At 43.1% G+C, this 25,568-nt stretch overlaps 1 protein-coding gene across 1 annotated transcript in view; it reads right to left on the reverse strand.

The window, feature by feature from the left end:
• The window catches only part of LOC308127802 (dystrophin-like), a gene marked incomplete at its 3' end in the record, with an annotated part of 105,190 nt that overhangs the window by 26,270 nt on the left and 53,352 nt on the right, over positions 1 to 25,568 (reverse strand). The window contains exons 23-44 of the mRNA XM_080493131.1: positions 24,390 to 24,582; positions 21,747 to 21,892; positions 18,811 to 18,911; positions 18,439 to 18,550; positions 18,251 to 18,364; positions 18,019 to 18,174; positions 17,767 to 17,937; positions 16,302 to 16,484; positions 15,274 to 15,408; positions 13,536 to 13,685; positions 7,486 to 7,647; positions 6,441 to 6,551; positions 5,660 to 5,833; positions 5,428 to 5,583; positions 5,176 to 5,346; positions 4,485 to 4,664; positions 4,237 to 4,359; positions 3,192 to 3,362; positions 2,998 to 3,120; positions 2,778 to 2,912; positions 1,733 to 1,885; positions 174 to 344 (exon numbers count right to left, since the gene is read on the reverse strand). Of these exons, the coding sequence (XP_080349257.1) occupies positions 174 to 344; positions 1,733 to 1,885; positions 2,778 to 2,912; positions 2,998 to 3,120; positions 3,192 to 3,362; positions 4,237 to 4,359; positions 4,485 to 4,664; positions 5,176 to 5,346; positions 5,428 to 5,583; positions 5,660 to 5,833; positions 6,441 to 6,551; positions 7,486 to 7,647; positions 13,536 to 13,685; positions 15,274 to 15,408; positions 16,302 to 16,484; positions 17,767 to 17,937; positions 18,019 to 18,174; positions 18,251 to 18,364; positions 18,439 to 18,550; positions 18,811 to 18,911; positions 21,747 to 21,892; positions 24,390 to 24,582 (3,291 nt within the window). The remainder of the gene's footprint in view (positions 1 to 173; positions 345 to 1,732; positions 1,886 to 2,777; positions 2,913 to 2,997; positions 3,121 to 3,191; positions 3,363 to 4,236; positions 4,360 to 4,484; positions 4,665 to 5,175; positions 5,347 to 5,427; positions 5,584 to 5,659; positions 5,834 to 6,440; positions 6,552 to 7,485; positions 7,648 to 13,535; positions 13,686 to 15,273; positions 15,409 to 16,301; positions 16,485 to 17,766; positions 17,938 to 18,018; positions 18,175 to 18,250; positions 18,365 to 18,438; positions 18,551 to 18,810; positions 18,912 to 21,746; positions 21,893 to 24,389; positions 24,583 to 25,568) is intronic.

A 25,568-nucleotide genomic window follows, 5' to 3' on the forward strand; every position in this document is an offset into this window, starting at 1 on the left:
TAATCCTTAAAGGCGAGGAGTTTTGATAGAGTTTGGTGGTATTTGTGTGGACTGGTTTCATGCTGAAAGTTAGTGAAAAACAGCGGTGTAAGAGGTCGGGATCTGGGCTAGCTGCTGTTAGGAGAGGCTCTGTTAGTACTGCAGATATAGAAGTCGTGCCTCGTGAAACTCACGCATTGTCTTTTGAAGGGTATGAACTTGCCCTCCACCTCAACCCAGCGCGTGTTGAGCTGGAGTTGGCGGGGCTCCACTAGATTGGCGGCTCCAGCCTCTGACAGCTGACTGGCTAAGCCCTGCAACTCCTTAAGCTCCTCCTTCTTCGCGTCGAACTCTGAGCCAATTTCCTATTGGACGAGATGAACCGGGGGAGGACCGGGCGGGGTAAGCACACAGAGGCATATGGATGTACTTGAAAAACACGTAATTAATCCACTCACACACACTCCAACAAAGACAGTACATCAATTAAAAAAAAGAAGACAAGATATCATGTTTGTCAGCGTCAAACATCAACATTGTAAATCCAGAAAATGAGGAAGTGCTGCCGGGATCAGGAGTGCCGTCACACTTTATTTCCACAAAGAACAAAAAAATAAATACAAGTGAGCAACGTGGGGCGCAAAACACAGAGCAGACAACACAGTGGATCTCAGAGCTCGGAAACGGCGGGCGAGTCTGAGGCGAGCGCGTCCCGCTTAGCGGAATGTCATAGTGATCATCTGCAAGTGAAAGACACACATACAGAGTCAGACAGGGGGAGGGGCTTCAGGGGTGTATGGGGGAGGGGGTTGTCATTCAGTTTAACCTTTGACCTTCTCGTGGAAATAGTTAAAATTCCTAAAAACTGAGATGTAGTGTTTATCTTGAAATTAATACGACTTTAAATTCTGTAGACTTTTAAGGTACAGTGCCTTAGCTTTAAGTCATGCTGCTTCTGAGCACTCGAGAAGAAACTCACTGTACCACCTTGTGGTGCAGACTGGTAGTACCAGAGTTGCTGCTCGCTAGTTATTTAGTTAACTTTAATCAAATTTTTTTTTTTCAATATTCCAAAGATTATTATCTCAGTTGTTCCCTTTAAAAATGTTATTGCGATTGTTTACATTTCAGTGTCAATCTTTGGGTGTAGAAAGTCAAATGATTGCATTTTGTTTGCTTATTTTAGATACATTTAAAAATTTAAAAATGACATTCAACTCTGAGTAATATTACACAAAATCAACATTCTTTAAAAATCAGTTTAAGTTTACCTTAATTCTTTTTAATTCAGAGTGTGAGTGAATCAAACAATGTTCACTTTATTTGATTAAGACTCGATAAAGCTAGCTCGCCTCTCCCCTTTTTTTTTCCTCCGGGAGACAAGACGACAAAGTGGATTAGTGAAGGTAGGTACCGATTCATTAAGCACTGGTTGATGATCAAGTTTTAGCTTTTTGTCTTTAGTGTATACACTCCTTTGCATTTCGGGAAAATGTGAATTATTTTCAAAAGATGACTTCCGGGAAGCTGTAGAAGGAAAAGAGGTTTGTGCACCAGCACAACACAGAAAAGCTTAAAGACAGAACATGTGAGATGAGGCGATGCAGGTTGGACTAAAAGCATCAGTGTGCAAGAAAAGAAAAACAACAGTGACTTTACGAATGGAAGCGTGTGTGTGTGTGTGTGTGTGTGTGTGTGTGTGTGTGTGTGTGTGTGTGTGTGTGTGTGTGTGTGTTTGTATGTGTGTGCACACCTTGACCCTCTCTCCTTCGGGGGGGTCGGGTAACTGGTCCACGCTGCGCTGGATGTCGTCCAGCCAGGCCAGTAGGTCATGCGACTTCCTCCTGTACTGGTACCACTGGGGGGCGATGGCGAGCGCCTTCATGTTCCTCAGCACTCGCAGGTCCTACGAGCGCACGGAGTGTTAACGGCTACATATTCACAACTAAAACTTACACACTTTATCAGCTCATTTGTATAGATTTTATCAAATGTTTTAACCAATTTCACAAATTTTAGCCTCTTTCATCTTTTTAGAGGCTTTAGCATTTTAGCTGTTTTTGCCTTTTCATTCAATTTGACTTAATTGTATTTTTTGGTTGCCACTTTTTCTGTCTATTTAGTTATTTTGTTCAGTTATCTATTTTTTTTAGCTGATCTTTGCTCCATCTTTAAAGGCAGCAAACATATATATATATATATATATATATATATATATATATGTTTGCGTTCCGTTTTTTCTTTAACGTTTTAGTAGTTTTAGTTTAAGTGATTTTAGCCAGTTGGCCTCATTAGCCGTGCTTCCTATAGAGCCTTTTTAGTTTTTTTGGTACCTAATTATCTACTTTTTAGCTATTTTATCTAATTCAGAAGTTCGAGTTGTTCAACTGTCTGTATGCATGGAAAGTCAACATTTATCAGCTGACGTTGATGAACTTTTGAACCATTTTTCGATTTAAATGTGACATTTTTCCCCTTTTGAAAGACAGTGAGGGATAATATAAGGTCCTCTCTTCTTGCAGAAGCAGCAGAGTTTGGTTTACGTAAGCCTCTAACAGCCCCTCCGTGCACACAGACATTAATTAGCATGGCAGCAGTCTGAATGCTCACGGCCGTCCCGCTGTGAGATCAGCCAGGAAGCGTCTGAGGGCTTTCTGCTTGACTTTCTGACCTCGGCTGTGCACTCCTGCAGACCTTGCTTTAAAGGGAAGCTCCACTATTTGTTGGTTACATTTTGAGCGCCTGTGTGTCTGCACATGCAACATGTGATGAGGAGCAGCTCAGATCAGTGAAGTTACCTTGACGGTGTTGTACTTGCTGTTGAGCTGGTTGTGTTTCAGCCTGATCTGCTCTCTCTTGTCCTGGTCCGGGACTCTCTTCTGTAGATTCTCTCCTTTCACCAGTAACTCTTTCACTGCACCTTCCTCACAATCCTACGCATGTAAACACACAGACACAGTGTGTGTTAGTGCAGCTGGAAATAAACGAACTGGAATATCTCCTGTGTGCGACTTTGACCTTGTCCTCCTGGAAGTCCTCCTCTTTCAGATTTTCCCCCTGCTTCACCTCCTCCTCCAGGAGCTCCAGCCACACCTGGGCCTCGCTGTGGTACTGCTCCAGCTCCTTCGCCGAAGCTGCCGTCTGAAGAGAGAGGCGGGTCATTAGAGACCAGCCGGCGGGAGAAGATCGTACAGGTGGTGGTTTTCCCCTACCAGCCCAGAGGTGATGCGTTGAGCGATGGTGTCGAATCTCTGGTTGAGCTGCTCCACTTTGGGGCCCACCTGAGCCTGGCAGTTCTCCCCCCTGGTGGACATGAGCTCCTGGGCCAGAGCCCCCACCTCCTCCATCTTCGCTCGCGTCAGCTCCAGCTCAGCACGCAGCACCTGAACCACAACATGGACAAATTCATCAATGCAAAGACTTATACCCCCAAAATGCCACAATTTTGCATCTAGAATCAGAGAAACCTTGTATGTTAAAGAGCTGTTGGCCATAATATCTTGTTTTAAAATAAAATACATTATTTCAAATCCATCTTTAATGATATCGTTCGATATCAGAACATCTAACTACAGAGACTAGTCCTATTGATTAAATGCACCACATTAACTCTTTTAAGTCAGATTTAACAGACAGATTTCATTTTTGAGTTGATGGTAGTCATTCAGCTCCTAAACAATGAATTATGGCATTCCACAGGGTTCAGTGCTGAGACCCATACTTTTCTCATTATACCAGCTTCTTTAGAAAGTTCTGAGCGTAAGAGGCTAAGGTCCTCTAGAGAGGAGCCAGGAACTAAAGGGGGTTCCATGAGAATTTTCACCAAATGTACACTCAGTTGCAGATACTGTTAAATAAATACAAAAGCACCTCAAAGTTTTCATTCTTATTTGTTAGTAAAGAAAAAAGAAAAAAAAACTCAAACTAAGTAAACGAGGATCCCCTGAATGGGTCAACTGTTTCAGGAATGCACGCTTTGTCAGGAGAACATACTTGTGATTTCTAGCCATCTTCCATTATGAGCAGATAATCAGCTTTAATTGAGCGGCCTCCAGTTATAGAAAGTTTTCACTAAATCATTTCATGTGTCATAACGTATTTCAGCAGAAAGGGAGCATTGATTTTACACTGAGTGTGGATTGAACAATGAATGCCTCCTAAAAGGTAAGCAAGGGTTAATTATTGCTCCTAGCCAATTTTATTTTCAGGCAAATGGTAAAAAAATCGAAAACCAAAAGAAGAGGCGGAGCGTCAAACCTTCAACACAGCGTCATTCGGCCCCTGGCTGTCATTCTCGTCCATCTTCTTCTCCGCTCCGTCGATCCATGCATTCACTTCCTTTATCTGTCCATCCAACTTCTGCATCTGCCGCTGGTAGTCCTGCGAGACGGAGAACGGGCGAGGGAAAGCGTGACTTTCTAAATGCTGCAAATCCAGCTATTTTTAGCCGGCGGCCGGAGTAAATTTAGCAGCAGATGAATAAAGATGTGCGTTCGCCTCCTGACCAGCAGCAGGAAGAGCCACTCCTCCGCTCGGGATGTGACTGCGATCCAGTTGCAGCGCAGCAGGCTGACTTTGTCGTCCACCAGGCCGCCGTGGCCACGCAGCACGACTTTGAGGGCCTCGGCCAGGTCCACCACGGCCTGCAGCTGAGGCTGCCGCCTCTCCGTCTCCCCGTGGGTGGACTGAGACCACAAGACAGGACGTGATGAGAAAGTGGCAGCAAGGTCAATTCTGCTTCCAGCACAAATTTGCACAGAAGCTCCACTGACCCTGCTGTTTTAAGTACTTTCACCTCACTGGACAAAGATATTAGTGATTAGTGGCTGAAGAAAGCAACCAATACATTAATTAGACACAAACAAAGCTACACATGTTTGGCTTTTTTGGCAAAAATTGTTAAACTAGCCACTTTAAAATTGCTTACATGGCAGAAAAATAAACAGAATTGCAGTTGAAATAATGAATATTTGGTTTTGTGGCCAAATTTTACTGCAAGTAACAAATCAATCAATTAATATTGAGGTATATCTATATATATATATATATTAATTTGTTTCCATCAACATTTTTCAATATTCCACCAATTTCCTGTTATGTGACAATAATTTGGTGTCTGAATGGATTTAGCTCAGTTTTCCTGAAAGAATGTTTTAGATGTGAGGTCTGGTTGGAGAGCAGCAGAGTGGGCAGTACCTGCGCCCACGCCACTTCGGCCTCCAGGTCGCTGGGCATGCCGTCCACGGCGGAGCGCCGCGTCAGCTCTGCGTCGGTGGCGGCGAGCCACTCAGTCAGCCCGTTCAGTTCCTTCCGCAGCTTCCTGGACAGCTTCAGGCTCTTCTCCAGCTCCAGTTTGCTCTCCGTCACCTGCACACACACACACACACACACACACAGGTGAAACACACTTCGCGGCAGTGGGCTGCGTGACGCTGCGCTGCCACTCACCTGCGCCCCCAGCTGGTTGTAGAGCAGTTTGAGCGCCGTGATGCGGTCGTCCATCTCAGTGGGATGCTCAGTCTGCTGCCTCTGTACGATCTGCCGACCTGTTTTGATCACCGTCTCCACCTCGCCCTTCACCTCGCTCAGCACCTTGTATAACTTCTGTTAACGCGCGGAGGAACACGCTTTAAAAACACAGTCCCGCCGGGTGCTCTGCTCTCTGCACGGCACTACCCACCATGCACTGCTCCAGCTGCGACTGCACCACGTCCTGCTCCACGCTGCGGATGTCCAGCACCCCCACCTGACTCTTGACCCCGGCCAGCTTGCGCTCACACTCCGACAGCCGCACATCGAAGTTGGCCGGCTTCTGGAAGAGGCGGAACTTGGTCCACACGTCCGTTAGCATTTTCTACGAGACACAACAAATTAAAAGAAGACGTCAGATATCAACATGCAAAGTTTCACCAGCAGAGCTGAGGCTGGTGTCAAATGACACTTGATGTAACATATGTGCAGGGGTTGTGCTTTTTTTTTTTTTAAGCACAGGACGACTAAAAACACAATGAGGCTGGTGTAAAATGACACGCGCTTGAAAATACACACGAGGACTCCATTTTTGGAGCCACCCACCAGAAAAAGGCCAATGAAGCTGGGGTGTAATTACTTCATTGGTGCTATCATTTTTATTTATTAGGATACCAAAATAACAATGACGCACTGTATCCTGGAAGTGAGCAGGTTTAGTTATGCTGAAAGAATAATTTTCTGTAAAAGATGTAAAAAAAGGCATTTTAAGCATTCCTTGCAAAAAAATCTACTAAAAACAAATGAAGCTGGTGTTAAATTACAAGCATTTGAGGGTGCACGCTGCGAGGCCGCTGTTGAAATGCTTAATTTCTGCAAATAAATCCAAATGAGGCAGGACTACTTTGCTTGACAATAAAGAACCAAATGAGGCTGGTGTTAAATGACTGGTGTTAATAGAATTTAAGTGTATTCGCGTGCTGATTGTGAACCTGGGTGGCGTCTATTTGTCCTATGATCCTCTGGGATGGCTCTTTGTCCTGGTTCTTCTTCCTCATGTCCTCCAGTGTCGCTTCATGGCCGCTCAGTTCGGACTGGATTTTCTGTCAAAATGCAAAGACTTAAGTTATTATGATAAACAGATTGATGTTGTGTCTCCTGCTGTCAACCACAAGGGGGCAGGAGCAATCAGGGAGAGGGGAAGCACATGCGCATGCACACACACACACGCATGTGCACACACAAACAGTCCCAATACCTTTCTCTTTTTAAATACCAAGTGCCCTGTAATCACACGCACTAATCCAATCACTCCCCCTCGCGTGTGTGTTTAAGTGAGAAATGTCATCCTTTGCACTGGTGGTCTGCAGCGCACGTGGTCACAATCCCGCACGCACACTCACACTTCCTGTCACGTTGCCGTCACTCATTGTAGGGCTGCAGGTCGTTATGCAGTGATGGATGGTCTGATTAGTCTGGGAGGTGTGTGTGTGTGTGTGTGTGTGTGTGTGTGTGTGTGTGTGTGTGTGTGTGTGTGTGTGTGTGTGTGTGTGTGTGTGTGTGTGTGTGTGTGTCCAAAGCAGCTCCAGGCTTAATTAGGACCACAGAGAAGACGAAGGGGGAAAAAAAAAAAAAAGAAAAAAAAAAAAAGAGTATTTGGCTTTCTCTCCTGGGTTCTAATGCACGCACGCACGCACGCACGCACGCACGCACGCACGCACGCACGCACACACGCACACACGCACCTGTCTGAGTTAATAACTGCATCTTTTTCTGTGATAAATCCAAGTGGGAGGAGAATAAATGAGTTCAAATCCAAAACATTTGGATGAAAACGGAAACATTAACATGTAAAACTACTCAGTTAGAAAAACCTGAACGAGCAAATTTTATAGCATCACTGTGAAATCAAACCAATTTTCTGAGTTTCAGTCATCCTGACTTGATTTTTCCCTGATTTAAAAAAAAACCCTCATTATTCAAGACTTAATTGCTAAACTATGCTGTTTACTGATTTTAATGAGTAAACCTGTGTACCTGTGCCTCCTGTGGGATCTGCTGGGCGTCGATATGGTCAGCCAGGTATGCAGTGAGGTGACGGTCGGTGTTGGCCAGCGAGTCCTGGATGTGCTTCAGGGTCTTGTCGTTCTCCTGAGCCCAGCGGACGCTCTTCTCCAGCTCCTTCTGCCTGAGCACCGCCTGTGCAAAGAAAAAAGGATCCACTCATTCCAACTCAGAGTAAAACCTCTTTCCCAAGCTTTCAGAAGCCGTGTCAAAGTCGGTTCAGGCTACCTCTTTAAGGTACCCAACATATTTAGTTTATTGCTGATTTCCATAGTTCGCCTATAAATAGTAAATATTGCACATCATCCCATAGTTCGTCTACATTTCTAAACCTGAAGTTAGGCTCATTGATGAGCTATGAATAGTTAGCATTGATTAAATAAATGGGACGTTGTGCTTGGTGTGAGCTTGTTTCTCTTACGAATGTTTTTGCTCGACTTTCAACTTTCGTAGTTGTTGAGATGCAAACTCATAGCTCTCCCCCTCGTATCTGGAAAGTCATTTTAGATTTAGTCTTGCTACACTTGCTACACCTAATGTTTTGCATGAAAAAATTATTCCAAAAAGTACAATTAACTCAACCGCTGATGTTTTTGATGAAAAAGTTTTTGTTCTTTCACACCTTTTACCATGGTTTCTTCTCTGAAATGAAAGGCAGAAGCAGCATCCCCGGAAAAGGTATTCCTGACTCCTAGATTCTTGCAGGACACTTTAAAAAAAAAACTCCAGGCTACTTTCAACTCCAGTTTTAGCCAGTTACATGACACAGTGTGGGGACTTGTCGTTTAAATGCGGAGAAAAAGTAAAAACCCACCCCAGCTATTTGAGAATGTTCAGTAAAAGTTGAACTATTTTGCACACTGAAAGTCAAATTAAACAGATTTAACTCCTACCGTGACTCAGCTTTTCTCCTCTGAGCCTGTGTAGGTGACTTTAGTGTCAGAACAAACACAATAAATCTACTCGCAGACACATCCACAACACAGAACTACACAATGTACCCTTTTGAAGGACGGACACTGGGGTTTCTCTCTCATGCCGTCCCCGAGCGAGCCACCGCATCAAGCTAAGCGCGATCTCCTGCTGCCGGTGGAAACGACGCCGGCTGTCCACTTTCTCTGCTCTTACATAAAGCAGAGTGTCCATGTGGCTACAGGTGAGCATGCTAATCCCATACAGGAGGATAACGGCTCTAAGTATAGCCCTGAGTTAGGCCAACCCTCGCGTCACACACGGTTTCTTCCTGCTTTCTGGTGTCGTACTTTATATTGTATGAAATGAGAAAGTTGAGCACGATTAAATATTTAGACAAACATTGATAACAACCTTCCCTGTGGCGATGTACTCCATTTCCCTGGAAATCGCCGGCTCATGAATACAGATTCTCATTAAACACCAGGTTTATTACTTCTTTTCTCTCTCACACACACAAATGCTGATACACAATGGCGAGGGCGCTGATTGTGAACAAGAGAGATAGACGATCTGTGGCCGGCGCTGGAAACGCCGCGGGCGAAGCTTGAGCGCCACATTTCCTCCTGTTTGTTCGGTTCGGCTGTTTGGATGCGCTGAAACACTGAAACAGCTTTGATTCAGAAACAACAGAGGCTTACGTAGGCTGGACTTTATCTCTGCGTGAGTTTTTAAAGTAGGGCATTGATATAACGAGATTAAATACTTACTCTACTGTCTCCACATTTACTCAAATTCATTGGTATTAAGTTATCCGAGAAGAAAAAGGACTTTTTTAGAAGTTTCTTAACTGAGGCAGCGAGGAAAGTCTGGAGATCTCATCGTATGATCACAGCAGGTGAGCTCTCAGAGAGGTGTAGTATTGATTTATCGTCGAATAAAGGAAACCATCCAAGCTTCCCATGGCTCTGGAGAAGGGTTTTTACTATTCCTCTGTCTGTTGGACGCCAACTACTCACAGAATATTACAAACTTCCTATTAGATTAGAGGTCTACCATGCACATCCTAGACCCTTCGACGGTCCCATCTAAAGGGTAATTTGTTTTCTCCCTCGTACTTCCATACTACCACTCGGACACCGCGTGGACTTTACTCATTGGAGAGAAAAATCTCACTCCATATATGTTTAAGCATCTTTTTCCTGAATGACTGAACACTTGTGGTTGGTGTTCATTCACCAGATTAGGATCAGGAAGGTGTTTTCATCCAATGAAATCTGTCCGCCGGTGTTACACAGCAGCTCTTCTGAATCCAGTGCAGGTAACTGCACGAGGATTAGTGTGGATATTAAACCTAAAAACGGTCCTGGGGCTAATTAAAATGTGGGGAAACTGAGCTTTAATAAATTGAGGGAATGAGTACTGAACATTTGGTCAAAGTGTTGAAATGGAGTTGTCTTTTTGGTTAAGCAGATGGCTTTTAATTAAAGAGAGTTAGCTCTTTAATGGCTACGCTTGTTATTTGACTGGATGTTTGGGAATTTGAATTCAACATACTAACCCTTAAATACCACATATTCTGTGTCTCACTGCTTCTTTCCTGCTTTTTGAAAACCCACAGAACTGATTAGAACTGACGGAAACTTAAAGTAGCTTTATGTGGTATCTGGAGGGCATTCGAGGTGAATATTATGAGAAATCTAAACTGATAAGGTGTAAACTGTCCTTCGACAGCAGTAAGCCTTAAGGAGAAAATACGTAAAAGAAAAAGCTGGAGATGTTGAACTTCGGGGTCTCGCAGTGCGTTGCTCTTCCATCCGCCGTACTCACAAACAGCCTGCTCTCATCTCCGAACTCCTCGTCCTCCTCGTAGACGACGAACAAACATTGCTCCGAGGAGGCCGATCGCACCTCAAACATGCTGACGTACACGCCCCAACCCTCTCTAATGCTGTCACACACACAAACACACAACCAAAACAAGTACAGACGTCTGATATGAAAGACACACACACACAAACACGCAGCACACACGTCGTCTCTAATGGGCAGACAAACAAAGGAAGGCTTATCAGGCTGCAAGGAGAACATTAATCTGCTTCTATTGTGAGGGAGGATCAACCCAGCGGGCGACGAGTGTGTGTGTGTGTGTGTGTGTGTGTGTGTGTGTGTGTGTGTGTGTGTGTCTAATCTGTCAAAGGCTGTGAATGTAACGCTGTCACTGATGGTAGCTGGAAGTGATGAGGAAGGACACGATGGGAGGAAGAGGAGGACGGTGGCGAAAGAGAAAAAGACCATCAGGAGCAGGTGTGGAGGTGAAGGAGGGGGAAAATGGAGGAGAAGACAAATGATGAAAGCGCGGAGGTGGTTTGTTTTCAGGGTGTCCGTCGGTCTGTCCCTTTCTTATTAACGACTTGACGACTGCTTCAACTTTGAGCGCCGCGCCGCTCAGACAGGGGACATGAAATGAAATGATGCTGATGGTCAAATGTCATTACAGAGAAAGTTTCAAAAGACTTTGACAAAAGTTGGAGTCAAAGACGAATCGGTCTGATTGTACAAGGAATCAAAGCTTTTTTATCCATCCATAAGTTCTGTTTTCTCTACATATAAATATCAATATATCATCCATCCAACCATCCATCAATTAATATGTGCAAACAGCCATCTATCTTTACGCCTCTATGTCCAAGCAGATTGATGGAGCGTCACCGTCACATGACTAAAGAGTCTGAGGTAACAAATACATCCAATTAGTCTTGGGTTGAACACATTCACAAAAACAATAAACTAAGCATCACAAATATTTCTAAACATATATGTTAAAACAAATAGGCAATTTCTATTCAAACACAACTCCACTGCACTTCTCTATCTCACCTCAATGATTCACAGGAGAAATTAACAGAACTGAAGCCAGAAATGGTCTGCTGAGGACACCTTGTGGTGAAATAAAGTCACTACACCCAGATCTCCACTTATGCTACTCATATGGTTATAACATTAGGAAACCATAATACTTAATGCGTGAGAATAAAAAATACAGGACTTATTTTCTGCTCATTTACTTAGTAAAATACCAAATACAAAATACCCGCGCCTTCTTTACAATCATCCAACTGTCCAATAGTAAACCTTATTATCAGTGATTAAATGACAAATTGTGGTCATAGATGTGGATTTTGTTCTTGTATTATGTCGTGTTTAATGTATTCTGGTTTCATGTTGTATGTCTTATCCATGTCCTCCTCTGTGCTCCTTTACCCTGATTGATCGATGTTAGCTGTGATTCATTAATTCCCCAATCCTAATGTGTGTTTATGTCCTGTTCTCAGTCCAGTCTAGTGCCAGTTTGTCTTTCATAATGACGTCTCTTTATACTGTCCAGTATGTGTTAAAAACTGGTCCCGGTCTAGCTGCTCTTAACTTAAACCTGATTTGTCCTTGTCATTTTGAACAACCCCAAATAAACTGCCTAAGCCAAGTGTCTCTGTGTCTTGTGACTAAGTTCCAACAAATCTGTTCATTTATTTGGATGAAACCAACCAGAGGATCACTAAGAAAACATTGTCAAAAGAGTCTCTTTTCCCTCCTTCAACCAGTTTGTTTAATTGAACAAGTGACGGGATTGAGCACAAAGAAACACCTGCTCTTATTGCTGAACTAATTCTGGACACTGGACTCTTATTTCATCTTTTGGAGCACCTTTTGATGAAACCCCGGGCTTCAGTTATCTGAGCTCCTTAATCACACACCAGCACCACAGACACAGACGCTTACAAAGCGTGTTAGTTTATGAAACGGTGACAGCGTTTCAAACTAATTAAAGTGCTTTTCTTCGGGAAGAATAGTTTGTGCCGTGCCATTTTCAGAGTGTCACCATTCGCAGGCTTTTCTTATTGTAGAAAATGATGTTTTGGTCGACAGCCTTCAAATCGTAATTGGACTCTTCGTGTCAGAAACTGTAACATGAATTCAATGAGGATAATTCAGCTTCTCAGGCCTTTAAAATGAATTTTAATGACTATCTTCTTATTAATCTTTTGTAGTAAATGCTGCAGAGGCATACTAACGATTATGTTGTCATGCTATCTGTTCAATTTTCAGTTGTGGTGGAAGTGCCATCATGTTGCAGCTCAATCTTATTGAATGTTCAGTGGAAATGGAGTCGCACACCGCAGGTGTGACATAAAAGCAACAAGAAAATGTGAAATTTTTAGTTGATATTAGCACAAAAGTACAAACATTAAGACAAAAGCGTCAAATAGCCCTCATGTGTGCAACTGTTGTTTTGATTGGACTTGCACAACACGAGTCATTGATGTTTATTCACAGCGCGAAACTCAGAGAAATCAACCTCATCCTGTTTTACAGCCACGCAGGCTTTAATATGCTGTAATCGTCCTCTAATATTAAATTAAATCCTTATAAACACAAACACAAAAACATGTTTTCAAGTCAGAAAGCAACAAGCTCAGAGCCGTGCATGTTCACAGAGTTTCTAGAGATGTCAGAGTAGAACGAGGAAGCCAGTGATCAGCAAAGACTAAAGTGTGCCGCAAGAGATGCAAAGGGCAAGAACAGTGTCAGGAAAGGTACGTTAAAACTGGAAAAAATCCGGTTCTCAACCATTGGCTTATCCGACAAATTTGGCAGTATCTGGAGTCCTTTCCTTCAATATATCCAAAGGATTAAGTTCCCTCAGAGTGACCTAGATGTCTGAAAATGTAGGATGTGTGTCTCGGGTGGAGGTTATAGCAGGTCCCAACTTAAACTTTAAACAATTTTAAATTGTGTAATGACTGATGTGTTTCTGTTTTTGTTTGTTTTGTTTTTTTTTCTTTCTGAGTTGTATGTGTGAGTGTTTCTCAACTCAACTGTGTGATTATAATTGACTGACTATGTTAATATTTGCCAGATATCTATGTGATTAAAAAATGGTCTGTTGGGAAAAAAAAAAAAAAAAAAAAAAAAAAAAAAAAAAAAGGAAAGGTACGTTAAAGATGAATGAGGGAAATACACAGCAGCTAAACAGTGTTCCTGAAATGAAAATGTTGGGCTCAGCCTGTCTGTGTGTGAGTGTGCACTCTGTAACAGTGAGTCCTACTTACCCTCGCCATGAGTTCATCCCATCGGGTGTTGAAAGCATCCAACTTCTGTTGAATCAGTTCATCCAGAACGCCTCCGTCCATCAGCGTCTGGGCCAGCTCTCGGATCTGGTTCCTGTTGTCCTCCGGGTGACGCAGAAGAACCTCGAGGCTCTGGGTGTGTACACACAAACAAATAAACAGCAAAATATGAGAAAACAGCAGGTCTGGAGGCACACATCACTCAGGACAATTTGTTGGCTCTATTCAAGTTCATCTTTCAGCTTAAACCATCACAAGCTGTTAATCTAGCTCATTGATCACATGTTCAGAGGATCTGGTCAAAGAATTCAGGTTGATTTCAGTTTGAAAGAGTTTAGTTTTGCTTGGTTTGATAATCCTGCTTTAAATAGATCCCAGTTCTGTTGTTTTAAGAATCCAAACTTATACAAACTTATCCCCGAGTTAACTTGTGGGAGACGCACGCAAATTCACTGTCACATTTTCAAACAGGAGCTCTTTTAAATCCTAAAGTGTGAACTTGACACTTTTGTGGTAAAAGTTTGAGACTCCTGGACTGAAAGTGTTTCTGACGACATGCTAAAGGCTAAACGAGGCCGACTGCTTCCTAAACCAACAACTTCAGGGATTTTTACACATTCTTAGAGGGTAGCCCACAGACCCTCTGAGAAATCCAGCTGAGTGGGCAGTTATTTGCATTTCTGCTGCTCTGTACTCACTTCAATGAAGGAATCCACCCTGGTTGAGAGGCTTTAAGCTTTTTGCATTGTTTAATCTCACTAAATCCACGGCTTTTACATCTGAGGCTATCGACGGGGGCGAGGTTTGAGAAATTTACCAAGTTAAAACTAAATATTTGGTAAAGCAGGAAGCCCTGCCCCAGTGTTCCTAATTGCAAAGATGCGATGTGAATTCATTTCACTTCACTTCCACTCCTCTTACATCGCCGAGAGGAGCCTGCATCTAATCTATCTCTATGTCCTCCAAGCAACTGCTAGTATAATCTCTCACATATTTCTCTTAAATCAGATGAAAATGAGTTTCAGAAGAAGCTCACATTGCACTTTCTCTTTGAATGAATCTTGCACCATTGCCAAACCTGCCCCAGGCTGCAATTTTTCCCTTTTTATTTGCATTCCTGTCACACTTCGCCGGCCTCACTTATCTTGTCTTTAGCTGCGCAGAATGTCGTTTTGTTTCAATAAAAACGTGCCCCGCTGTCTCCTTTTCATTACTTTACTGGGCTATATATTGTTCTTGTCACTTTTCTAAATATTGTTGAGCACACATCTGGTCTTCAGCCTCCCAGTCATATTTTCATAAATTACATTTGTTTACAAAGAAGCAAAGAAAAGTGCGGTGAACTTATCTGAACTCCTTCACACTGCCACCACAGAAGTGTGCAAATTGAGCCCATTTTCCATCTCATAATTTCTCACATAACAATTAATATACATTTAAAATATATCGACAGTGGTTTATGGAGTACAAGTCACACTTCTTTTGAGTTGTGTGGTTGCTTATGTGACAATTATGAAAAAAAAAAAAAGTCGTCCATACCATCTGGGACCACGAGAAGCACAGCATTTATCATCCACTGAAAACCGAGCTGCGACTCATGTTAAACAGATCCCAGGATGTCAACAGTGTCACAGTTTGTATAATCTGACCGTTTTTAGAGTGACTCTGACACACGCCTGTGCATGAAATGACTAAAAGAGCAGAGTCTCCTCATACTCACATCCAGCGCCTCCTGCAGCTCCTCCGCTCCCCCTTGCAGGTTCTCCGTCTCGTCCAGCTTCTGCTCCAGCTGGTCCAGGAAGGCGTTCTCCTGCTGCAGGTAGGAGAGCAGCTCGCACCAGCACGCCCACACCTCCTGCACAGAACAGAACAGTCCGATTATTAGGACTTTTCGTGCATTCGAAGAAAGATCCAGAGCACAAACAGGGAGCGAATGAAGTGTGCAGTGGAATCGCCGAGGTCAGCCAGATGCCGGGTAATTATTTCTCAGGAAAATGAGGCGTGATGAGGGGAAGCAGGAGGGAGGAGGACAGGGGTGAGGCGAGGTGGAAAGGGGAAAGAAAAAAACATGACTTGAGGCCGCAGGAGATGATTATGGATGCTATATTTTATTTCATATTCACTTATTCAGCACTGGCGCAGGCCATTGAAGCAGCATCTGTTCAACTTCAGCATATTGGATGAGCAGATTAGCAACAGTTGTCGGGCTGCAGTTACTGAGACAGCTGATTTTTATGGAACATGTGGAGATACACTCGCAATACCTTATTGTGAGCAGACTTCACACTTCGAAGTCAGAAATAAACTAATAAAGCAAGGTAATATTGGCAAAAAACATATTTTATTCCTTTTAATGCCAGTATTGTTTTAACTATTTTGACTATAAAAACTTATTTTGACTATAAAAACTTAATTTGACCGGTTTGAGTTCTGTTATGATAAATTCTTATCTTTTTCTATAAATTTGACAATTAAAAACTAAACATATTTAGCAAGTTTTTAAATCACTTTTTAAAAATATATATATACTTTTTTGTTAAGTTAGCCTAAGAAAGATGAAATAGTGTTTTATGACATTAACTATAAAGATACATTCATGAAAAACGACATATTTTCTAGTGGTGGACTATATTGGAATAAATCACATTTTCCTATCAAGGTTTCTCGTGATCTAATATTTTGTGTGATACATTTTGTTTTTTTCAGTGGTTTGAATTGTGCTGATAACTCGTTGAGCCACCAGCGTACCTCCAGAGTTTTACATTTCCCGTCCAGGCGGCTGCACAGACGCTGGTAGTTGGCGGTCAGCACGTCCAGCTCCGAGCGCAGTGCATCGTGGGCCGTGGGCGGGGCTTTGGCGATGAAACTGTTGACGCTGTCAGTCAGGAGCTTGACCTTCAGCGCTTTGGAGTGGACTTCCTCCTGCGCTCTCTGAAATGGAAAGGATTGTTGAAGATATGAGAGGGTGAAAGTTGTCATTGTTCCAGTTTGAGGAGAAATATGAAGACTTAGAAGTAGATCCAATTCAAACTTTACATATGACTCAGGTGTTCCTCTCAAACCAGCTTGTTACACGTTGGCGAAAAGTCCCTTTGAAAACTCTGACAGGCTGCTGAATAAAAGGAAGTGTGTTGGTTTAGATGATCTTCCGAGTGGTTGGATGGGTGTACGAAATGGAAAAAGATAAAAGGGCGAGAGGATGAGGGGAGAGGAGACGACAGAAAGGCTGAATAGACGGAGGGACGGATTCACCGGCACACAAATCGATGCCTCTTCTGTTGACAAAGCCACCGCGTGAGAAGAGACGGAGTGAGCGAGTAAGCCGCCCGATCAATGGGATTAGGAGAGTGAACGAGTGAACACATTCACAAATGGAGTTTCCAAACATGGGAGTAAAGGAGGAGGAGGAGGAGGAGGAAGAGATTAGCAAGAGCGAGCAGAGCCAAATCAATTTTTAATTTTCAACTTGACTCTGAAGTAAACTTTTTCCATGCAGGGTGAGGTGAATGTCACAGGTGGTGGGGTGACTACAGCTGAAAAGGCTTTTGGGATATCGCAGAGCAAATTTACGGCAGAAATTTACATTACAAATACAGTTATGAGAGCCGAACAGGCGAAACAGGAGAATCGATGCAATTTGATATGAAATAGACGAGAGTGGTGGGGCGGAAGATTGGAAAAGACACAAAGCTGTGAGCGGGGGGACTGAGGGGGGATCGGGGGAGATAAAGAGAAGCGAAAAGGCTTCGACAATGGAAGGAGAGGCAGGCGGGTGCGTTTCATCGACCTGGAATTAACTGGGATGGGGAGGGAGCGGCGGGGACTGAACCCGGAGTGCCGCGTCACGGATTTACAGGAAAAACCTCAGAGTCATGGAAAGGCAGAGCTTCGGCGGGAATAAACAATCGCTCAGCATATTTAGGCTCTAAAAATAAAGTGGAAGAAAACACCACAAATGACATTCTCAGGAGAAATCAGCGAGCTGCTCTCAGAAAAACATCCGTTGAACTATTTGTCAGCGAGGAATAATCTTATTGCAGCTAAACTGAGTCGTAGATCTTCACATTAGTGCAATATTGGAAGACTACACAGCAGTGAAGAGCCGAGACTTCTCGTCTTCAAGCTGGAACATTCATTCACTCATCTTTGAATAAATATACAATTTAGGATCGTAAAAGTTTGGATTTAGCTCCTCCTTCTCTCACAAACACACCTTGAGCTCCTCCACGGCCTTGCGCAGCTCTTCGGGCGTCTTGTAGGTGAAGTCTCTCTCTAGGTAGTCCTCCTCAGCCTGGTTGATCCACTCCTGCATCTCCTGCATCTCCTTCCTCAGAGCCATGGTCTTGTCCAGGCCGCCTTTCAGAGCCGACTTCTTGGCGTAGGCCTGCGAGGGGGGTGGAAGCACACGGCGTGACGAGCGCTGAGCGGCAGAGAGAAGCTCGGAGCCCAGCAGAACCCGACCTACCTGCTTGCAGACGTTCTCCCACTGAGCGTTGAGTTCGTCCAGTTCTTTCTGGATGTGGACGGCAAACGGCGGCTCCGCCTCCTTCTTCAAGTACAGACCGACTTCGTTGATGCCGTTGACGCTGGGTTGGATGGTGTGGATGTCGTTTACCAGAGCCTGGCCAATCAGAGAGCAGGATTACACACCTTCTCATGTGTTGGTGACATGCGGGAGTCAAACTGTGCGTCCTCACTGTGCACTGCTCCAGCTGTTTCTCCAGAGCTTCCGAGTCGCCCAGTGCCGGCCATTCCTCGTTCAGGAAGACGTCCACATCTGCCATCCACTTCTTTAGAGTCTTCACGTCATTCTGAAGGAGAGCAGAGGTTCTCACACACTGTTGATGATCAGAAAGCGGTAAACCAGCCTCGGTCTCAGGTTTACCTCAAACTGCATCAGCTTGGCCATGAGCTCCTGGATTCTCTGGCTGTTGTCCGTCAGTGTGGTGCCCAGACGCCGCCAGCGCGCCATGATGGCGTCCATCTCCACGCGATATCTGCAGCAGTACGGCAAATGCTTTTAGAGAGGTTCTGGAGATAGAACTTTTCTGATGCTTTTCTATGGCGTAACGGCGAGTAAGTGTGGAAGTTTGGCCTTAAAATGGCAAAAATACGTCCATTTTGAAAGGGACTTCAATATGCTGTTTCCAAAAAGAAGAAATCTGGATTTTAAATCAATTCTACATTTATCGCTGTGTCATGGTGGAAAATTAACCATAAGCATTAATCAAGTTCTTCCTCTGTGTCGGAGTCTTACTTCTGGCTGATGTCTGGTGGAGCCTTCTGGAAGACCTGCTCCACAGTGGAGGTCAGGTAGTCCACCTCGCCCTGGTGTTCGGACAGCGCCACCTGCAGAGCCTGGGCCCACACAAAACACCACAAGAGGTCAAATCAGGTGAAGTGAAGAAATAACGACAGTCTGAGCACGGGACAGACTGAAGATCATCTGTAACACCGTCCTGAATTATTCGGACACGATATAAAAACGACGGGTAAGAAGAGGAAACCAACAAACTTTAGAAAAGTTGGAGCTACACGAGGGAAATAAGTTGTGAAAGTTACAGCTGAGATCGAGTCTGAACTGCTCATAAATAAAAGTAAAAAGCTGTCTGAAGTTTATTTGCAACAAATAGAGAAATGAATGTGGGCATACATTAGGAAGAATTAGTTCTTTTTGGGGAACAAATGGGACCACGAGAGAATCAACGTTTCAATCTCTTGCCTTTCAGGGAGTAAAAAAAAAAAAATCTTTCAGCTTTTCTGCACAGTCCATCTGGTTACAGTGCAGAGCCTGCAGCACTGCAAGAGCACAACTATGAAGAATTATATTCAGCAGATGACGTTGTTATGGGTCGGGGAAGTGTTGCGTTGAGTAACGAGCACCAAGTGAAGAACAAAGAGAAAACCAGAATTTAACTCAAGGACTTTCTGCAGGGACACACAATAAGAACAAAGATGGAAGACGTTCCACTGGTGAGGGAGATTTAACTGAGGGGCAGTGAGTGAGGCCTTCAGTAACTTCTGCCAGCAGCTGTGGATAAAATTCATAAAAACCAAACAGGTTTTTAAAATCTGCTGCAGATCAGGACTGAATAAAACACCTCGCAGCTTGAATCGTTCCCCTCCACTAATGAGAATAAGAGCAGAGGCTTTCATTTTGATAGGAATATCATTTTGATTGCACGCACACACATCCACGCGCGGAAATCCTGTCTTTCTAAGCAGCGAGAGGGGAAACATTTGTGCAGAAAATTAACGAGGGCTTATTAGTATGCAGGAGGAATTCCTCATTATTATCTACAATCAGCTTTAATTAATCTCAGACTACAAGGTCTGAACTTCCTGCTACGCTAAAACACTGTTATCCAGTTTACTGAAGGACCAGCACACGCACACACACACGCACACATTTATGGAAACATACATGCACACACAAGTGCATGTGGATGAACAAGTGACACGAGCATCGACATATATAAAGTTGAAAATAAGCACACGCACGTAAACTGGCACATATGAAAATACAAGCATACACACATTGATAATACTAGTGTACACACAAGAACACGCATGAGCACATTCATGTGCAAGCAAACACACACACACATACACACACTTTTCTCCATGTTGTGACCTTGACTTCAGTCAAAGATAAAAATCAAACAACAAAACAACAGAAGACTTTTTATTGACCCAAAATGCAGATCAACAATAAAAACACAAAAAGGTGCACATTCATTTTTTGTATCGTATGAACTTTGTACTGGCGCACACACACACACACACACACACACACACACACACACACACACACACACACACACACACACACACACACACACACACACACACACACACACACACACACACACACACACACACACACACACACACACACACACACACACACACACACACACACACACACACACACACACACACACACACACACACACACACCTATTTGTCTGAGCTCTGCAGGTGTGTGTGTGTGTGTGTCCATGTAGATACTGTGATAAACAGAGACATTGATTTGCTCCACTGGGATTTTGCTCACCCGCCTCTCATAATTGCCAAGTTGTAGACGAACACCCACACCCACACGCACAGGCCTGCTCCTGCATGTTAAGCAGTGTTGCAGTGAGCTGCTGTTTCATAGGTGTCATTTCAAGCCAACGAAGAGGAAAACACAACAAGGAAAAAATGACTAAAAAGGAACTTATTACTTGAAAAAGTCTCAATTAGCATCTTTTAATGACGTGAATATAATCAGGTAGAATACACACTTCTCTAATTGTTACTTTACCATATTTAAGTGTATAACAGTTATACGTTCCGAGCATAGTAATAGATAAAATAATTTCTTGCAACAAAAATCTGCCAATTTGCTCACACACACATAGTGTACATTTTATTTTTTGAGCAAACCTGTATTTTAAGGTTATTTCCCAAAATGTCAACCACACCATTAGCTTGGATTCAGCACTAAATTCAAAATCGTACATGTACCACTTGAAATCTCAAACCAAAATGACCTTAAAAGAGCAACGCGGCTCCTTTAGAGACTGGAGCCGTGACTGTTGTCCTGGTGTATCAGATTCACACTAGCTTGTGTGTATGAAGTGGGCTCCTGGTTAATGGAGCGTGTCATCTGTTTTTTCCTGCTACATCCAAGAAGATCCTTTTAAAAGAGTGCTGCTTTGGCACTTTGGCATCACCAGCGGTAATATAACTTTACAGCTTGTAGTAAAAACTGATTACAGTGTTATACGGCCTCACGGGAGTGTGGAGCTGCTCCTGTTTTGGCATTTTACAGGGTTTTGTGAATAGATCCAAGCAAAGAGCAGACAAAACAACACAGAGCCCCGAGCAGCTAAATCACCAATGGCTACAAAAACTTAGCTATTATACCACAGTGCATGGCATAAGCCCAAATATATTGCCTAAAAAAACTGTTAAAAGTTTGAAGTCAGTCAAGTCACAGCCAAGTGTGTTAGTTAAGAGATTGAAACTTCCTGGTCAGAAACAAAGTTAAAAGGCGAGCCAGCGAGCACGACTACTACTGTAATGCAATGCTGTACCACAAGATGGTACAGCGAGTCACTCTATCAAGCAACCTGCATGAAGTGTAAATACAGCTTGTGATGATTCCAACAGCTCCTGAATGTGGAGACTGTATATATATATATCTACCTGAACGTCCTTCAGCCTCTGCTCCATGACCGGATACTCGGTGACGGCCGTTGATGGGACGGCCAGCTTGGCCTCGCACTGCTGTAACCATGCCAACAGCGTGGATATGGTGTCTTTATAGCGAGCCGGTGGGAGGCTTTCCAAAACTAGAGGCAGAAAGAGAGAGGATGGATAGATGTTAGGGAGAGTGGCTCTGATCCGAGGATGTCAAGACGGGCTCATTTCCTTTTAACTGTGACTTTGGTTGTTTGGTTGCACAGGGAATATTTAAAAGGCTCAATTTTCAGTGTGCTTCTGCAACCAAGGACACACCATGTATTGGGGATTAGGATTTCTGCATGACATCAGCTGCTGCTCTATTGTTTCCCCTCTTTACTGACACAAACGTCACAGCCACAAATCACTCTGCTTCAATCCTTATCTGAAGATGAATGTTAGGCGAAGTTGCATCAGTTGGTGGGAGGAAGATGCTCTATACGTATGATGTCAGTGAGTTACTTTCTCGCCGCTGCAAGTTGACTTTAAAGTTGACTCGTCCCATTTTGATGCATTCTCTGGTGCATTCTCTGACGCTACGACTGCTCTGAACGCTAATGGAACGAACCGGCGTGAATGAGACGCGCTGACCCGACTTGAACCGACTTCACAGTGTTGTGTTTGGCTGTCAGCATCTTCCTCTCCTCCCTCACGCCTCTTTTTCACGGGTGCCATTTCCTCGGCAGCTCCACTTTTGGCTCCCTCGTTTCTCTCGCTCATTGATATAAATAGCTGACGGCTCTCGTGCTGTCGACACGTCCGTCCGACTCGGCTGCTCTCGTCTTGATGGGCGCTGCGTTCACATTCTTTGTCTGCCTCATTAAGTCTCATTGTTTCTCCCCCGAGAAAGACACACACACGGTCTACCAGTACAAATTGGACAAAATGACTCACTCATACTCTCAGGTTGTGCTCTCCATGAAGAAAAGTGGAGAAATGATGAATACAAAAAATATTGATACTTTCCTGATGTTTAAAAAAAAAAAATCTATATTTATACTTCATATGTGAATTTTACATGAATGTGCTATTGATCATCAGAATGTCAGAAGCTTCTGAGGAAGACTGAGGATAGCTGGTTGTTTCTGATAGTCATGAAAATACTCCCAACTCAAAGGTCAGACTGCTCCAACTGGTAAATTCCTAGTTCCCAACTACATGAATAATCGACTGCTTAATTAAATGGAAAGCTCCGACAACGGGGATACACTTGATGTTTCTTACTATCAGGTAAAGTCAAACTTTCCCAACTGGTAAATTTCTAGTGTCCTACTACGTCCAGTAAGAAACTGAGGTTCTGGGAAGAAGAATGTTTCTTACTGTCATTTATACATTCACAATACAGACTTCAGACTTTCCCAACTTGTCCTACTTTCCCACAACTTAAGTTTTCAAACTGGTAAATTCCAAGTTTCCTTGTGCATGAATGCACTACTGTATCATCAGGTCAAAGGTTGATATGCACGGTGAGAATTTACTAAAATAGTTTGAATGTGAAGTTTTTATAGGCCTGAACACATTTGTTAGCTTTAGTATGACATCAGTGTAGGATATGGACGTCTTGGCTTTAATGTTTTAATTGTGCTTTCACACAAAAAACACATTAAATATCGGTGCTTCATTCCCTGTTCATCAGCAAATAAAATGTGTTCACAGCTTTTCTACAAATATATGGAGCAGAAGAGTGGAACTTGGCTCCTGTGGAGGTTTAAATCAGCAATTAAACATGACTGGCAGGGCTGTGAAAGTCATCTCACGTGTCCCCTGATTCCTTTTTAATGAAAATGAAGCTGCTTTAAATGCCAATTCAGCTTTGCTTGTTAACATTCATTCTGCTTTTATTTATTATATCGGAAAGGTCTTCAGAGAAAATGAACCTGCTGAAATGCAATGCAATTTTTCTGAATGAGACAGCCTCAAAAACAGCAAATTAATCTGCTTGTGCCTGGATTCAGCTTGTTAGTACATATACATTAGAACGGCCGTGGTGAGAAATTAACTGAGACAATCTCAGCGGAGGCTCAGCGCAGAAGCTTCTGCCTCCAGATTCTTATTTAATGTGAGAACAAGAGTTCGTCTTATTATCTCTCCTTCTGTAGCAATGAAGTTTGTTATGTATGTATGTATTTTGTATGTACTGTATGTATGGTTGGTTTCCTGCTGTTAACTTGACCCATAATGAACCTGTAAATGATCTTGATTATTAGATCAGTAATTAATGGTACATCAGTTTGTCTGTATTCTCTAGTGTAGAAAAAGCCACAAATGAACAACAGAAAAACTGAAGTTAGACAAAGTTAAAAAAAGTCAGAATTCGGGGATTAAAATCCAAATCAATATTTTTTGTGAGAGTAAACCTTTTCATACATTTGACAGGTTAGTATGAGTATTAATTCAACTTCTTTCTGTGCAAATGCCACAATTATTTTACTGTGAGGGAGCGCTTTTAAAATATTTGATTTGTAACTGGCACTTCAGATTAAAATAATATCCATAAGTGCAGCAAAATGAGTGATGGAAGTCAGCTGGACGTGTAAAACAACCACCAGTGGTAAATACAGAGCAGACTCTATGTTCCTGAAGCTGAGGACTCCTCTTCTGCCTCACCCAGCTGCAGCTGCCTCTCCCTGGCCCTCAGATCCTCCAGGACCTGTTGGTAGTGCTCTTTGAAGGCGTTGATGTCTGCGTCCAGGAAGGCCGACGGGTCCTCCTCCCCTTCCTTCTCCTCCTTCAGCTCCTTCAGCCTCTGCTCCAGCAGGTCCACCTGAGGCTGCAGGGCGGCCAGGCGGGCCACCTCCTCCTGCAGGGACATCACAATACCAATAAACAAGTGGAGTGTTTTCATTTTCCAAGTGCCAATCCATTGAGCGAATGCTTAATCAGGTCAATTCTTCAGCAATGTTTAACTATAGTTCAGATGCTAATGAACGGGAAGCCAAGCAGGAAATTGGACCAGCTCAGCAAAACTGAAACGATTTCTGCTCGGTTCAGTTTGTCAACGTTTTTCAGAGTCTGAGGGTCCCAAACTTTACGAAAAGCTAGCTCGACCCCCATTAACTGCATTACCATGGTATCATGAGCATAATTCTTAATCCAATTGATATTCATCATCTAATCCAAGACAGCTGTGAAGTGGCACTTACATAACTCTAGTACAAAGCACATTTTAAAACCGTTCCTCTATACTTTTAGACATCTAATCTGGATTAAACGAGTTCTTCTTTTAGCGACAGCTGCTACGTCTGTCCTCTTTTCTCTGGTAAACTGTGCTTTACTATTGCAAACAGCATTTAATAGTGAAGCGAGTTTTAACAAGCAAACTTAAGTCAACACAATGCTCATGTCTGAAAATGGATGTGTGGTTGTGCAATAGTTTGTCAAGCGTAGCTCCTTCTTCCATGGATGGATGATAGATAGATGGATGATGGATGGATGGAGATATGAATGGAGAGATTGGTGATGGATGACTAGATTTGATGACATTAAGGATGGATGGATGATGGATAGACGGATGAATGATATATGGATGATAGATTGGTGATAGAAGGATGGATGGAATGATGGTAGATGATTGGTGATGGATGATAAATGGTTAAAGGATAGAAGATGGACAGATGATGATGGATAGATAGATTGTGATAATGATGGCTAGATGGATAGCTGAATGATAGCTGGATGATAGATTGATGATAGAATGGATGGATGACATTCATCATACGGATCAGTAACGTGCATATAAATGTAAATCAAGCAGTTCATTTACTTTCTTGGCATTTATGTTCACCA

This window comes from Lipophrys pholis (assembly GCF_963383615.2).
Source record: "Lipophrys pholis genome assembly, chromosome: 23".
NCBI lineage: Eukaryota > Metazoa > Chordata > Actinopteri > Blenniiformes > Blenniidae > Lipophrys > Lipophrys pholis.